The sequence below is a fragment of the Plectropomus leopardus genome, chromosome 21, assembly GCF_008729295.1.
Source record: "Plectropomus leopardus isolate mb chromosome 21, YSFRI_Pleo_2.0, whole genome shotgun sequence".
In the NCBI taxonomy this organism is placed as follows: Eukaryota; Metazoa; Chordata; class Actinopteri; order Perciformes; family Serranidae; genus Plectropomus; species Plectropomus leopardus.
Window position 1 is genome coordinate 15,225,859 of NC_056483.1, and position 16,187 is coordinate 15,242,045.

Genomic DNA, 16,187 nt, shown 5'->3' on the forward strand with positions numbered 1-16,187 from the left:
ATGACCCAAAAACTTACTAGTATTACCCTATAAAACACATTACAAAAGTGTATGAAATAGTAGTAAGGGTGGCGCTTAAAGAGGGATTCAAATTAAGTGGAACGAAATAAAGCGTATTGTAAAGGTATTTTAATATGAAATGTGTTGCAATGTAAATCATGTTATATTTGGATTATAAATCTAGCTACAGCTATACAATCATTTATATGCAGTATAAACCCATAGACTGCAAGTCTATGTATAAAACACAGTAGAGAGAGAAATGACTAAATAAGTAAAACCAATAGGGTAAAAAAAGAAGGAAATTAGTCACGCACCAAATGGAGCAATTGTGGATATATTGCAAAATACTTCAAAATGACCCCGAAAAAAGCATGTTAATAAGACATCATTGTGCATAAAGTCTTTAAAAACTATTTTGGAAATGCCATACCAATAGTCCAATCTACCTCTTTTAACACACAAAGTTGCGTCTTTTATTTTGAAAGCAAAGCCGGAGGAAACGTCCGCTAGTGCTAAAGTTGCCACTTTGCGCATGTGTGAGGCGTCACGCGATATGAAAAAACAGCGATAGGGACGACGGGAAATGTAGTTTATAAAAAAAATTACCCAAAATGCAATCGCTTTCGGGAAATTCCAGGCGGGGAATAGGAAAAGTAATACCATGCGAGTATTCGCTCTGCGATATTTGGCAGCGTTAACAATATAAAAACAACAGTAAGAGGAGCTAAAGCTTAACAAAACGAACATATCATTACGCATGTTTTGGATAAAGCCACATTTTCTTCGCTTTTGAGTAAAAGCACGAGCGCGGATTTGGCCCTCACGCGGGCATCTCTTAGCTAACTAGCGTGTTAGCTGGGATGCTGGGTTGCTCGCTGAGTGTCTTAATGAGTGGCCGAAGTCCAACCGCCAGTTTGTGCTAAATGTGTGCCTCTTAAGACAAAATGTCTGGCTTTAACTTTGGATCAGGGACTCTTGGTTCCACCAGCACCGGTGGGGGTTTCACATTTGGTGGCGCAGCCAGGTAACCTTAATGACATGTTTCAAATAGCCGACATAGCTAACGTTAGCATAGCCATACGTTAGCGTAGCCAGACGTTAGCAGATATCTTGCATGGCTTCATAACAATACCATAGTCTCTGTACGTTATAATTTAGAGTAAACGCTTTTGTGAAGCAAATGAATGCGTGTGGAGTTTTTTACTTGGTGTGGTGAAAGTTCAGTGTTATGTTTTGTCTGCTATGTACCTGTGGCTTGTCCTGACAAGTAAACGAAACTGTATACTGGGGTATCATAGCTTTCACTTTGAACTATAGAGTTTAATTTTTGCAAACTGCATGTTTTACTAATAATCTGTTGTCCCTGGGCTACATGTAGAAAGTTAGAAGGCATGTCCTTGAAATTGACGCCTTTCCAGTCAGTACAAGGGTTTGAAATTTTGCACCAGCTAAATACTGGGAAAATAGGCAGGTGGCTGCTAGATTTGCTTTACTCACCTACTAATAAAACAAATTTAATCTCCTGATTGGCTGGGGAAGTTGATGAAGTTTATTTCCAACACTGCTAATTACGCTGATTAAGTACTTTCTAATAAAAAAGAAAAAAAAATAGCACTACTGTGACAGTGACAAATATCTCATGTTTCTTAAACTTCTACTTGACTCTGGTACCATGGAAGAACTGTGATCATATATGACAAAATTCTTTGCATTTTGCCTCATTAGTGTGCCTGCAGCCAACACTGGTGGCTTTTCTATTGGAACTGCTCTGGGTACAGCAACCGCCACCCCTGCCGCAGCTGCCACCACCAGCATCACCCCATCTCTTGGTCTCGGGGGCAGCCTCTTTGGTCAGAAGCCCAGTGGAGGATTCTCTGTCAACACACCTGCCTCAAGTAATATTTCAATGCAGTCACAAAAATGAGTGTAACCAACATGTCTGGCAGTAGCAGCCATATATACCTTGTCTTATGCTGTCATGTTGCTCTCCTTTAGGCGCTGCCGCACCCACTACAGGCCTTACATTAGGTATGTTTGTTTTTCTTGGATATCTTTTTAAATAAGATCTTGGAAAGTTATGAAAACAGGTCATAACCTTGATTTCTGCATATGTTTTCTCCCAGGTGCCCCAGCTTCTACAGCTGCATCTACTGGCTTCAGCTTGGCCTTCAACAAGCCCACCGCCTCAGCAACACCCTTCTCCCTCACCACCACTTCCACCCCTTCATCAGCCTCTGCAGGGGCAGGTTTATCATTTGGCTCTGTCCTGACATCCACGGCTCCACAGCAGCCTGCAGCCGCAGGCTTCACCCTTGGTCTTGGTGGCACAACCACCACCACAGCAGCAGCCTCAACAGGCCCAACACTCGGCGGGAGTCTCTTTTCCAACACTTTGTCCACAGGTGAGATGCAAACATACATCCTGAGCTTGTGCACATGTATGTACACTGTGCTAAGAGCTCAGAACAATGATAAAATGTTGTTACAATATTTATATAAAAACAGGATTTGTATACAAAAGAGGCAAAGTCAATAAAGAAAGTCTTTATTGGCATAAAAAACAATAATCAAAGGGGTTTTTTTGTAGTTTTTGTCAATGGTTAAGCAGTGTAGTTTTGATCTTTTTATAGTGCTGTGATTTCTGATTTTCAATAAGGACATCAATGTTATAATTGCCCCCACTGCAGTGGTTTCTAAAAGTAGTACTGCACATTATTATGACTTATGTTTTCTTGGTGTTACAGGTTTGGGTCAGAGCACTCTTGGAGGAGGAGGCGGGTTAACGTTGGGTTCCCTTTTAGCTACCTCCACAGCAGCATCAGCGGCACCTGCCCCCAATGTTGGCCTGGGTGGAGTCGACTTCAGCACTTCCTCTGAGAATAAGAGCGACACATCATCTGGAGCCAATGCACAGTAAGTCCCATTGAACAACATACGCGTGGTTCTTTACTGCATGGAAATGATAGAAATGTCCAGAACCGTCCATGCTTAAAAGAATAATGTAAAATTGTGTAAGCAACTGTTAACTAAGAAGCATTCTGTGTCTTCCTCTCCTGGGAATGTATATCTAATCGGCAAGGACTCTTCAGCTTGCTGTACTGATGAAAAACACTCTCCTTTCCTCCCTCAGGGACAGTAAAGCTTTGAAAGATGAGAACCTGCCACCAGTTATTTGTCAAGATGTCGAAAATTTCCAGTAAGTGCTGTTGTCTGTGTATATATTGTCACAGGATAAGATCCAGTTAGTAATTGGGCACATTGCTTGCTAGATTTGTGTAGCATCTGTTTTAAGATGCAAATGGTAACCTGTTTAATCAGTAATGTTTTTGTTTTTGAGGGGAACTGACTCATTTGGGCTGTGTGCTGTGGCTAGAAGAATCATAAAGTCATAAAGCTATGAATTTAGGTGGAATGTGGGAATGTAGACTCCAAACAAGGTCAAACGTGACTCTAGGGGTTTTCCCAAGTGCAGGCTGATTGTCAATTAAAATTCCTGTTTAATTATAATAAAACACTAGTACTGCATACCAGTGCACCAATAATGTCTAACTGGAAACCATTTTGTGTTGTTGAATAACTGTCTTTCTTCCCCTGTTTTGTAGAAAATTTGTGAAAGACCAGAAACAGGTTCAGGAGGACATCAGCAGGATGTCATCAAAGGCCATTTCTAAAGTCCAAGATGACATTAAGAGCCTCAAACAGCTTCTCTCTGTCAGTGCCAGTGGTCTGCAGCGCCAGGCTTTGGCCATCGACAAGTTAAAGCTGGAGACAGCGCAGGTAAAAACAGTACATCTGCACACACAAGTCTAGGAGTAGAAAGTTATACGCAAGTCCTTTTATTTCTAATTTGCATATTTTATATAGTGATAGATAAACTTTCAGTTTGATTATACATCACAATGAATATGACTTCCTCAAATTCAGTCAAGAAATACACATGACCATTGGTCTTTTACATAGACACACTGTATGTGCATACTGTTGCCCTTTTTTTTAAGTCACTTTTTTTTTTTTACCAAGATGGATTAGAGATAATTTTTTTATAATGTAAAGCTAAATGGGACTTGATATTAATTAATTAATTGTCTAGGTTGAAGACCACATCTGTTACTCACACCAGGGCTGCAGTTAATTAAATATTAATAACAATCATTATTTTGGCTTCGCACAATTAGATGAACATGATCAACTGCAGTATTGACTTTTAAAATGCATTTGCTGCTCATCGAAAATTGCTGTAAATCAAATTAAGTGCTCCCTAAACTGACAACCAGTCTGTGGAAAAACTTAGCTGAATGTTGTGACAGTAAGCATGTGCATCACTGTACTGTGACTGCTGTAAAAACATCAAATAAAATAATAATAATTTAAATATTTTTCCACAGCAGTGGTTACATATCAATAGCACATGCACTGAATTCATGTGGGAGAAGAGAATCCTTTAAGGTCTTATTTTGATGCAAAGATTTGTTAATTAGTGGGATTGAAGCATAAGTTGAAAGTGAAGCAGTGCTCTGTGGATCTAGTTTTTGCTTAAAAGTTGTGGTGCAATATTATTTATGTTCTGCTTCCAGGATATGCAATAAATTCAATTGAAGAAACTTATTTTAAGTCTTTCTTTTGATGCAAACGAGTTGAGGAGAAAATGGGAATTAAAAGCAGTGCTCTGTTTATTTAGACATGAAAGTGCAATAATATTTTGTCTCTAAAAAACACTAGATAATTGTGATATCAAGATTCATCAAAAATATTTGTTATTAACATTTTGTCCATAATCTTGCAAACTAAAAATGTTGAAAATGCTCTCCAAGAAAGAGATGTCCTCCTTTGATGTCTCTTTTTTACCATCCTGTTTTTCTTTGTTCTCAAGGAGCTTAAAAATGCTGACATTGCACTGCGTACTCAGAAGACTCCCCCTGGACTTCAGCATGAGAACACAGCTCCATCAGAGTAAGTAAGATATCAGGTAGCAGTCCTGAAGGAAATCACGGGGGTTGTTCAGTAGTTCAGATGGCAGTAGTGTCAGCTTCTTGGCTTGTTGAGCCAACATCTCGCCACCCTCTCTAGTCTGAGATTTTTATATATATAATCTTGTATCCCTTCATTAATTCAACAAAGATGAAAAAAAACCCAACAACATATGTGTAATTTTCCTGTGTCTAGTTATTTCCGCAGCCTGGTAGAGCAGTTTGAGGTGCAGTTGCAACAGTACCGGCAGCAGATAGAAGAACTTGAGAACCACCTGACAACGCAGAGCAGTGGCTCCCACATCACTCCTCAGGGTAAGAGGACAGTTGTCTAACTTTTGAAACAATCCAGGAAAACTGATCAAATGTGTCTTGTTGTATCCAGTCCAGGCAAATAATAGGTCAGTTGGGAAATAATAAATGATAAATAAATGGATTAAAGTAGAAATATAAAGACTTTTTGTCTCTAATCTCTGACTCTTGCTGATCATCATTTCTTGCTCTCCCCCCCCCTCATCTTTTCATTAACTTGCCTAAAATGTGCAATCAGATTATGATATTATGTGTGTTTTTGTTTCCAGACCTGACCATGGCAATGCAGAAATTGTACCAGACATTTGTTGCACAGGCGGCCCAGCTCCAGTCTGTCCATGAGAATGTCAAGGTCAGTTAATTCACAAAACATTATTTTGAAAATGTGTTTAAAAATGTCCAAGGCTGTGATAAATGTTGTACCCATTGTCCAGATTCAAAGCAAATTGTAATTAAAAAGTACAAAGACTGTGTTAATTCCTGTATTTTTCAGTCCTGTTTTTTCTGTCCCTTTTGTGTTTATGTCCGATTTCATAGATCTTGAAGCACCAGTACCTCTCTTACCGGCGGGCCTTCCTGGAAGACTCAACGGATGTCTTTGAGTCCAAGCGCACGTCTAACAGGAAGTGGCAGAGTACACCGCGAGTTACAACTGGACCCGCCCCGTTCTCCAGTGTGCCCAATGCTGCAGCGGTTGCCATGGCAGCCACGTTGACCCAGCAACAGCAGCCAACTCCAGGTCTGACTGCCTACAAGTTCTAGAAAGTTCTCACCTTGAAATGAAGGAGGGGGAGGAGAGGACAGGATAAGTGTGTATTTTTAAAACTAGGGAATGGTAGAAGGGGAAAGATCAAAGGGGGACAAAGGGGGTTATTAGAAATAATTAAAAACAAGAACAACGACAACAAAAAAACGCCTTAGTTTGTGCCAAATTATTGTGTCTGTACTTTCTCTAATGAAAGAGCAGCTAAAGAAAGCGGGAGAAAGGCAGAGATAATAGGAATCTGTTGCTAAGCTCTGACAGGAAACCTTAGTGCTGCCTTATCATCTTGTCATACAGAATGTCATACAAAAACTTTTAGTAATACCAAGGCTATAATAACCTACTTCACCTAATTTCTCTCCTTCTCTCTGTGCTTTCTCTAATTGGATGTTGGAGCAGGTATACAAAAACTTTTAGTAATATCAAGGATATAATGACCTACTTCACCTAATTTCTCTCATTCTCTCTGTGCTTTCTCTAATTGGATGTTGAAGCAGGTATATGTGGTTGACATTATTTAACGGGAGAGAAAAATCCAGCTATCTTAATTTAATAACTTGAATTTTGAAGTTATAATTAGCTTCTAAATTTTTGTTCCGTGAATTCTTGCAGTGAGCTCACTCGATGGAGGTTGTTTTATGATCGAAGCATAAGATACTTGCTGTGTGATTTATATATATTTAAACATATTCTCTGAATGAGTAGTCATTCAGATGTTTGCTGTTTTGTTTTTTTTTTTAAGATCGTGTCAGAGTGATCAGTTGATGTATAATTTATTATAATGTAGCTCCTACTCTCTTCAGTCCAACTGTTGAAGTCTTTTCGATGTAGAGAAGCTCCAAAAGCATCAGCTTACTTCACTGAAAACACAGGACTCATGAACATTTCATCAACACAAATCATAGAAAGATTGTATCACCATTGTTCAGTGAAGCATGCAGCTTCTTTTGTTCAGGGTCTACCAATATTAGGCACAGTTTAGGCCAAGAGCCACATTTTGAAATAACTATACTTTAAATAATCAAACTAAAAGCCTGCATCACGTTGTATTAAAAAACCCCAATCCTATTTAGTAATACAATAAGTAAGATATATTCCTTAAGTGTCAACTATAATACCACGTGTTAAATTCTTTCCATATTCTGCCAGAAAAAAAAAAAACATTTGTGAAGATTATTCTAGACAGTATTAGTATCCAGCATAAGCAGACAATACTGATGTTTTTATTACACACACTGCTTATTCACTGATTGGCATCAGATGTGTGTTGGAAATTTTTTTAGGGCTTGGTGATACATGTATCCCTAAAATATCTAAATAAGCCTGTACACTAAAGTCGTATTGTTACACTCACGCCAGCGCTCACTATTTGGCACACAAATCCACTTTTTATTAAACATTTAAAACTATGTTAAGAGTAGTGTCCATAATGGTTGTTGTCACATCTCAGAGGTGTTAAAACAGATGTTCAGCCTTTTTTGTAGGCTTTGGTTTGTAGGCCATTTTACTGGCATATCAGGGCACTCACTTACTATGAACAAATTTAACTACTATTTATATTAGCATGTTCCTGCTGGTTTTTTTCTCGTAAAGTGTAGTAAAATGTAATTCAAAAGTTTGTAAGCAATATTTTAATTGGATGGGGTTGCTAAGGCAACATGGTTTAAAAGTTCACATGGCAAAGCTTAAGCGTGGTTTCATTAGCCTCGTTTTTACAAAAGAACCTGTAAAATATGCCTAGTTATTTTCAGGTCCGTTAATCATCAGTTGTTAACAAGACAATGAATATGGCTTTTTTTCAGCGTGATAACATCAATATACTCTTACTCTCCCAGGACGAGCGGAAACTATTCTGAATAAACGTCAAGTAGGGATGGGAATAATTTACAAACCGTTGCTTTACCTCCATTTGCTGAACTAAAGTCCTTCGCCAACAAACTGTATTACCACTGTAGTTTAAAATCCACATGTGGTAGAAGTGCACACTACCTTGGTGCCTGCTGAAGAGTTTTTGTGGGTGTTTTTTTTATTTCATGTATAGCCAAATCAATCTCCAATCATTTTTCTGAATCATCTGTTTTTAATGTAACCCTGTGTTCTCTGGGTATGCTAGCTGTCAAAAAAGGCTGCCTTGCGCTGTAATTTATTTCTAACTCATAGCTTTGCAAGTGTTAACCCCAGAGTTGGGTGCTACTTTACGAAATTGTTTTTTAAATGTTAATAATATTTAGCAAAGTTTCCATCCCTGTTGCCAAATAGTGGTTATTCACTAGTATTTGACTCAGTCATTCACAGACTTAGCCTAATCAGTCAGTATTTATTTAGCTATTTATTTTAATTTTATTTTTTGTTAATTTGTATAACTGAATCTGTAATTGGAATGGCATAGTGGCAGGTGGCCAGTATCACAGCACTTACAACACTAACCAGGAAGATTCTTGTTTGACCCATATACTTGTTGGTGCGGTGGTTGAATGTTTCGGCCAAAAGGTTGTTTAAATGTGTGCCTCGGTGACGTAATGTGAAAGGTGCCAAAAGACTCAGGACTGAAAATATAAACTCTTCAATTAACTGAACTGTCATTTAAATTAAGATATTGTTTTTTCCATGACTGCACTTACTCTGTCTTAAAGTGGAAGCGAGGCTGGTGACTTTCTGAAATAGCCCCGGTCTTCGTCACTTGAACCGGCGTGCTCAGTATGTTGGTGTACAATCAAGTGTTGTGAAAGAAGATAAAGTTGGTTGCTTATGTGGAAAGATAATTTACAATATGGAGAGTCAACAGGGGCAAAAATAGGCTGCACTGACTCACTGTTAAAGACTGCGTTTGGTTGGTTTGGTTGTTTTAGGCCATACCACTGTTACTTGATTTAAACAGTTTCACCTAAGGGCTACTGTCAGCGAAACAGGGCTGGATTATTCCACATTCACTTCAATAAAATGTAAATGTAGAGCAGAAGTGCTGTTGACAAGTTGTAATTTCAGGTATATTATACAAGGTGGTGGTACTTTGAACTTTTAAAGACAGAAATTCTTGAGAAAATCGACTTTCTCGTTCGTTCGATTTCATTGATTGAATCCAGATTGTTTGGTAGTTCATAAGAGGATGATTTTTGCTGCTTGCACTGGTGCTTTAGTACCAGTAATATTCATCGGTGCCAAACGAAACAGACAGATCATTGTGGTCAGATTGTATGTCCACAGAGTTAGGTTGATTGAGACACTGGTGAGAGCTTAGCATTTTCAGCACTCGGAAGAGTGAGGGGAAAAAGTTATATAATGTGATGTAAATTGGTCAGTTCACTCTCCAGCACATATCTGTATATTGCTGCTAGTTACAGTGGTGCTCGATAAACTCAACCTAATTGATTCTTTCTTGATGGAGCCGCTGTGTGTTTGGTAAAAAAACGCTGCTTTGGACATTCCAGTCCTCCTTTACACAACTTAAAAAAAAAATTTTGTAGGATTTAGAAACAGTTTTTGGCCGAGCTGGATGTCTGTTTTATTTAGATTCACAAGTTGTCCAGAATTTGTGTGAAATTCAGCTCACATTTTAACATTGTCTTCCACATCTCAACGTACTTGGCACAATAATGACTATTAAATTATGTAATAATTACTGGTTTGTCAAAGCTGTTTGGACCTAGAAGGTGATAGTGGATCTTTAGCCACCTTATTCCTGTATTTTGGGTATCTTCTCAATATCTGTTAGTAATACGAATGCAAACGCTGACTGCTGTATTTTCTTGAAGGCCAACAGCAGGAATGATCCCACTTACCTCTTTTTTTTTGAGTGAAGGAATTAAAATGTGAATTTTTATTTTGGGGGAGGATGTTTGGCACAGTACCCGCACCACAATTTGCCTACCGTGCTAAGCTCAACGTAAGTTATTCTGAAACTCAATAATGATTCAGAATTATGTATATGGTATCTTACTTTTTCTGTGCGATGTTGAGCCTCAGTCCAACAGTTCCCTAATATGGGCTTGATTAGTCTAAAATCAGAGTCTGATCTTCTGAGTTTTTGGCTGTCAAAGACTGTTTTGAATGTTATTCTCTCTTCATCATTTCCTTTATCCTTATTCCTCCTCCCATTATGCTGTTTTTGTAGTGGCTTTTCTATGAGTGGCTCCCAGGAGGTACTTCTGTTGCAAGTTGTGTTTCGAGGGTTTTTTTTGTGAGCTCTGGCAAGCTATACATTTGATAATGTTTATCTGAAAGCTAGACTGAATCTCTTAAAAAAATCAGTTGCCTCACTGAATTCGGACTTGATCCAACCAAGAGAAGTGTTTGTAGCCTGGAATCATGTGTAGATTTATCAAAGGTGCAGCTTTTGTGTTTAGAAAACATCCACCAAGAATTTGGCTGTTACCATGTCTAAGAATACACTGGTGAAAAATGTTGAAACACAAACCACAAAGGTCATTTAATTCCTGTTGGAAAGATGGCCCGAAACGTAACCACGTTGACTTCCACAGGCAAACTGTAACATATCACTGAGTTTCCTTTTTTTTTTTGACCAGTTTACACAGAGAGGCAGGCGTAGATGCCAAATTCACATTTCTTATCTAAATCTCGAGTGCTTTTACTTGTAGATGAATGTGTTAAAACTTATATAACCAATGCCTGTTGATACAGTATATTTAATATATAATATGGTGTGCCTTTTAAGCTATATTCAATAATTGTGTGATGCATTTTTTTGGCGTATGCTAGTTCATTCACTCTCAGAAATCTTGAAAATTTGGAAACTTGTCAAATGCAGTAGCAGTTAGAAATTAACAATCAATTCTGTTCTAAACTGTTTGTTTGTGTTTTATGTAAGTGGAATTGCATATTAAATTGACAATAAATCCATTTTTAAACAAAGAAACGTTTGTCCTTGTTTCTTTTCGACTGAAGTTGTTTTAACAATGCAGACTAATTGGAAGCCTTACAAAATTTGAATACATTAAAAAATGCATAGAGGAAAAAAAAGACAAGTTTCTGAGTGAAAGAACTAGCAGCATTTTTTTTTAATCATAGTTTGTCAGCAAAGGGATCTCTAAATGTTGTGTAACAGTATTTACTGGGTACATATATTTGTGCACTGCAGTTGTAAAAGCACAGTGCGTTTTCTGATTCTGCAGTAATTGTACTTTATTTCGAAAGCACGCTGTGAGGGTTGTATAGAGAAGTTTAACTGCTGCAATCTTGTGATGTCCCTACAAACACAACCACAATGTTACACAACATATTGCAGACATTCTGTTTTTATTGCATTTAAAAACCTTAAAAACTAGTTCATTAAAAATCTACATTTTTGAGATAAAAAAAATCTTTTTAATATAAAGGCATATTTTCAGCATGATTAATATGTTGATTTTATTTGACAGTAGTCATAATGTGTCCATATAGTGAATGTTGTCACTTTTTTTTTTCTGTCAAAGGAGATGAACATAATTTACCTCACATACGAACGCATTCAGAGGAGTAAAGCGTATGCTCTCTCTGTGCCTTAGGGACCCAGGCACCCTTGGGGGCAGGGTTTGGAAACCCCTTTGCTTCGGCAGTGGGCACTAGCTTGGGCTCGTCTACCCTTGGAGGTATTACCTCTGCGTTTTTTAAAATATGAATATTCCTTCTAGTTTTGTCCTTCCCTACCACATCATACCATATCCCTAATGCCTTCTAGCTTTTGCCAAGCAGCCTTTTTGTTTGCGGTATTTGTGTTTCCCTGTGTGAAAGTAGTAGTAGGCAGTATGTATGTGTCTGAGAGAATGGTGCAGTTAAAGCTTGGCAGTTCATTTCTTTTTTTTTCTGTTCTTCCTTGCGCGAGAGGTCAAGTGCGTTCACACCACAAGGAAACTGTGCAACACTTGCCACAGGTCACTGTGCCTTTACATGTGACAATTTTTTATTCCTTAATGAGGAGGAATGTGGCCAAGGAGATTCACCAGTATGTTATACTAAAGTGAATGCTCTGCCTTTGGATTTTAACTGGCAAATCCACTTGGCCACGACAGCCAGTTAAAAGTAACTGGGCAATGTGGGAACAAGTGGTCTGAACGCACACCAGGTTGGTGTGTTCTCTTGTAGCCGGTGTGTTTGGTAAAATCTTCCTTGTGTCATTTTTCTCCCTTTGGCCTTTGCTTTGCCATGCAGTGTACTCTGAGTCCTGCATTGTTCTGTAGGTCCCAGTCAGAAGTTCAGCTGTGCATACCACTCAATTGATTAGGTTGTGGCATTAGTTTTGCATATGGGTCATTCTGTGTCAAATCGGGTTTTTGATTAGATTTTAGTTGTTTTTTTTCCAGACTTAACATATGTGCTATTTGACACCAAAAAATAAATAGTGAGGATTGCATAATTTTTTAATTTTTTTTTTGCACCTTGGAATTTTGTCATTTTCACACCTTTAAAAACCTCCTATAGAGGAAATCTTTTTAGTGCTTCTACATTCCACGCCAGCCTGTCTTACTTCAGACTGCAGGCTGCATCACTCATTTGTGGCAGTTTGTGTTTTTCTTAGCCGATATTCTACTGTATCAGCTGATAACACACGGCAACAGTGAATGTCTCCCCCACACAAACTTTGTTGCTGATGGTTAAGGCTCCGACTTTGCTGGTCAAGGTTTACCAAAGTTGAACTCCATGCCATGCAAAGATGCAAATTTTCCTCCTCCCTTTCACTGAATGGAAGTGAAGGGGAGGCACATATTTGCCCATTTTAATTTGGTGCATGTGTGCTGTACCCCAAGAGTTTTTGACTTTTTAAAATTTTTTTAGAGCGGTGAAAATGACGACATTCCTACTAGTGAAAAATTATACAATTGTCAAAATTCACCTAAAATTTTGACAGAACTTATTATTTGATCTCAAATAGCATCTACGGATTATCAAGTACTGTGAGTCTTGCTGATTTGACACAGAATTACTGCCCACGTCTGCCTGTGTGTACTCCTGAGCCACTGCTACGTGTATTGATTCGTAGTATAGACTGTTTGCTGAGCCCAAACTGACTTCCATGTCACTCTCTCCCACAGGTTTTGGTGGTGGGCCAGGATTTGGTGGGGTGGGGACTGGGGGTTCTTCTTTTGCCTTCTCCTCCACCAGTAAGCCCACAGGAGGCAGTCTGAGTGCAGGTACATACATATATATTAAGCATATGTCATTAGAAGCAGTTGGACAAGCTTCCTGTACTGTCGAGTTACTCAGAGCAATGTGCAGCGACTGTATTATAAGTTTCTCTGGTTTCATCTCTGCTGTGAGGAGGCTTTGTTTACAGCATTATCCTTGTGTAGTCTTGTAAGCCTTTTATGCAAGTGTGATGGCAGTTTGGCCAACACATTTTGGGATATGGGGTTTTACACCAGGTGGACAAAATCTCTTTACAACTTTGCAAATGCTGGAATCTTATGTAATCTTATATTATATGGAAATTACTTATTATTTGGTCTTTTTTTTGTTTTCCCTGACAATTTTTATGTTTTTTCCTCCTTTTTTTCTTTTTTTTTCTCCCATGTCCACTGTCTTTTGCTTATCTAGGTTTTGGTAGCAGCAGCAGCTCAGGCTTCAACTTCAGTAACCCTGGAATCAACCCCTCGGCCGGCCTGACATTTGGCGTTTCTAACCCAGCAGCTGCAGGCTTCGGCGCAGCTCCCCTTCTCCAGCTCAAGAAACCCCCTGCTGGTAATAAAAGGGGCAAGAGATAGAACCAAGGAAAAACAGAGCCCTGTGACTGAGCAGCTGACTGGCTTTAGGTTTGTAGCGGGAAAGACCTGGACTCCCAAAAGCATGTAAGTGCTATAATAATCATTATCCAACCTCATAACATCAGGGAATCATCAGGGCTGGCATTGAACCAACCGTATAACAGCCAACTCGGGATTATGCATTTGAAATCTCACAGAGGTATGTACTGGATTAAGACTGAGATAAAGTAATAAAGATACTTAAGTTAGAAAACATAAAAGCATTATCTTCCTATCAAACATTGGTCTGTATTGTCTACTGTTCTACACTAATTTGATTAAATTTAATTTGGTTCCAAATTGCCTCCAATATTGCCAATATTAGTCATCTGTCAAGTTGACCAAGTTTACATATTCCTACTAGATCCGTTTAAACAATACTATTATATCACATTGGCCTTATTAATACTTTGTACCATACTCCCAACCAATGTAGTAGACATTGGAGTGTATGGGAAGGTTAAAAACTATGTATGAATGATTATAAACATTGCTGCAAAATGCTGCCTGCACACAACATCCTGTAGTGCTACAATGCTTTTGGGAATGCCAGCCATAGACAGAGCTTACAAATCCTTGAGTTATCAGTGAGTAAATGCTTTTGTCTGAAAATTGTACACGATCAATGTGTTTTTGTGCTTTGAGGTGGACAGTGCAGTCGGTTCCATTGTGTTACACAAACTCTGTCAAACGCATAACTGCACTTGAAGGCCTCTGAAATGATGACTTGGCTCAGGTTTCGTCCAGGGAATGGGAAGATGAGGTAAAGGGAAAGAAGCTTATGAGGTTGGCCTGAACAGTGTAGTATCTGCCGAAGGTGTCAGTGGGGAGTATTATCTGATCCTAGATAGTTTTATAGGCACAGGAGAGTGTCCAGGGTGGGATTTTTGGGAAGCACAGTTTTATTTTTGTATCAAGTGGAAGAAGAGATGACATTCGGGAGGGGTATAAGGGCCCCTTGGGTTGGTCCATTATCTAGTCTACAAAATCTGTGTTGTTTTTGCTAGAGTCCATCCTTATCATTGTTTAATAATTACTTTTTAGACACATTTAGTTTGTCCCAACGTAAGAACTTGGGAGAGGAAACGCTATGCTGTTTGTATTCCATTTCTCCCATTAAATGGTAATTGAATCTGAAAGGGATTTCACGAGCAGATTCTACCTACGCAACTTAGACATGTGCTAGAATAAATTTGCACTTGCCAGTGTATATGACCTGACAGTGATTGTGTGAATGTGCATGTGTGCCTATTGCACAAGTATGAAATTGTCTCTCTTGTCTGTCATAGTTGCTGACTTCTTTTGCGAGTCAGGTGTGGCTGGGGCAATATTCTGCTTTTTTTTAATTGTCCGTGTCAGTTCTGTTACCAAATACTGGTAGTTACTATTATTTTCTAATCACAGTCTGTGTAAACATTTATTTTCAAGAAGCTGTTTAATAATAAAATCTTCAATTTGATTTTTTGCCTGTTTATGGCATCATTTCAATAAATATGTACAGTATGTTGACAGAATGGTGTCAGTCATGTGTTTGTCCGATTGTGTGTCACCTGATTTGGGACACTTCTAACTTCAATCTGACAATGACAACACATTCAATTCAGTTCAGTTCAGTTCAGTTCAGCTTTATTTATAAAGCACATTTCATGCAAAATTGCAGTACATGGCGCTTGACAATAAAAAGAGAAATATAAACAACTATACACAGTGCAAGTACAAGTACAATATAATTAGTGATACAACAAATGAAAACACAGTAAAACAAGGGATAAAAAGACCAGGGAAAGAGGGTTCATGAAATTATAAAATTACATTCATAGTTGCACTGGTTTTCACCACTATTGTGCTACTGTATACAACTCAATAGCCTGTGCCAGTAACATCTCCCTGGGCATTTTACAAGCAGGCTATTTTTTAAAAAAACTTTGTGGAGTAGGTTTAAAAAATTATGTGTATTGTTCCAGGGAAAAAAATTGCAATTTTAGCTCCAGTGGCACAATTTTGACCACTTAATCCAGGAAACATGATATATTTGTATCACCTATTTCAATTACTTGACACAAGTCTATTTGTTTTAAGTTGTATGACCTATCACAACCACTTTGAAAAAGTAAAACGTTAAATTAATATGCCATTACTGTCATTTCATACTGTTGAAAAGTGTCATCCTAAACAGAAGGGGGCGGTAATGCACTTTACGCGACACTCCAGCCACCCTGGAGACATGACAGCAGAAAAACAACGCCGTTGCTGTGCGACGGTGCTGCAAGAAACAGAAACACACCAAATGCAAAGCATTCATAGTATTATTTTAACTAACCGCCAGTATTTTAGCTATTTTTCGCATTGTTTGCCCACATTTCGTCTTCAACAAGCAAGGTAGAGTTACTCTATTAATGCACAAGATAT

General features: G+C 38.4%; 2 protein-coding genes across 4 annotated transcripts in view; both read left to right on the forward strand.

Annotated features, from left to right (window-relative positions):
* Positions 1-632: 632 nt before the first annotated feature.
* nup58 (nucleoporin 58) lies at positions 633-15,218 on the forward strand. 3 transcript variants are annotated; one of them, XM_042510220.1, is made up of 14 exons: positions 633-1,027; positions 1,729-1,898; positions 1,999-2,031; positions 2,127-2,405; positions 2,748-2,916; positions 3,134-3,199; positions 3,606-3,780; positions 4,874-4,953; positions 5,167-5,285; positions 5,552-5,634; positions 5,820-6,021; positions 11,547-11,630; positions 13,071-13,169; positions 13,573-15,218. In XM_042510220.1, exons 1-14 carry the CDS (start codon positions 948-950, stop codon positions 13,737-13,739), a joined length of 1,806 nt encoding a protein of 601 aa, XP_042366154.1. In that variant the 5' UTR covers positions 633-947; the 3' UTR covers positions 13,740-15,218. The 3 variants fall into 3 exon arrangements, with proteins under 3 accessions (XP_042366154.1, XP_042366155.1, XP_042366156.1); XM_042510221.1 differs by lacking the exon at positions 11,547-11,630; XM_042510222.1 differs by lacking the exons at positions 11,547-11,630; positions 13,071-13,169.
* A 624-nt stretch (positions 15,219-15,842) lies between these two features.
* Positions 15,843-16,187, forward strand: part of ropn1l (rhophilin associated tail protein 1-like) — a 28,675-nt gene continuing 28,330 nt past the window's right edge. Inside the window, exon 1 of the mRNA XM_042510823.1 lies at positions 15,843-16,157. The gene's annotated coding sequence lies outside the window, so the exon portion shown is untranslated. The remainder of the gene's footprint in view (positions 16,158-16,187) is intronic.

What these genes read in the sequence shown, in the direction of transcription:
- nup58 (XM_042510220.1), top strand. Translation starts at nt 948, where the DNA reads ATGTCTGGCTTTAACTTTGGATCAGGGACTCTTGGTTCCACCAGCACC. An exon ending in TGTCAACACACCTGCCTCAA is followed by an intron (nt 1,899 to 1,998) that starts GTAATATTTCAA and finishes GCTCTCCTTTAG; the next exon opens with GCGCTGCCGCACCCACTACA. An exon ending in CAAGATGTCGAAAATTTCCA is followed by an intron (nt 3,200 to 3,605) that starts GTAAGTGCTGTT and finishes CCTGTTTTGTAG; the next exon opens with AAAATTTGTGAAAGACCAGA.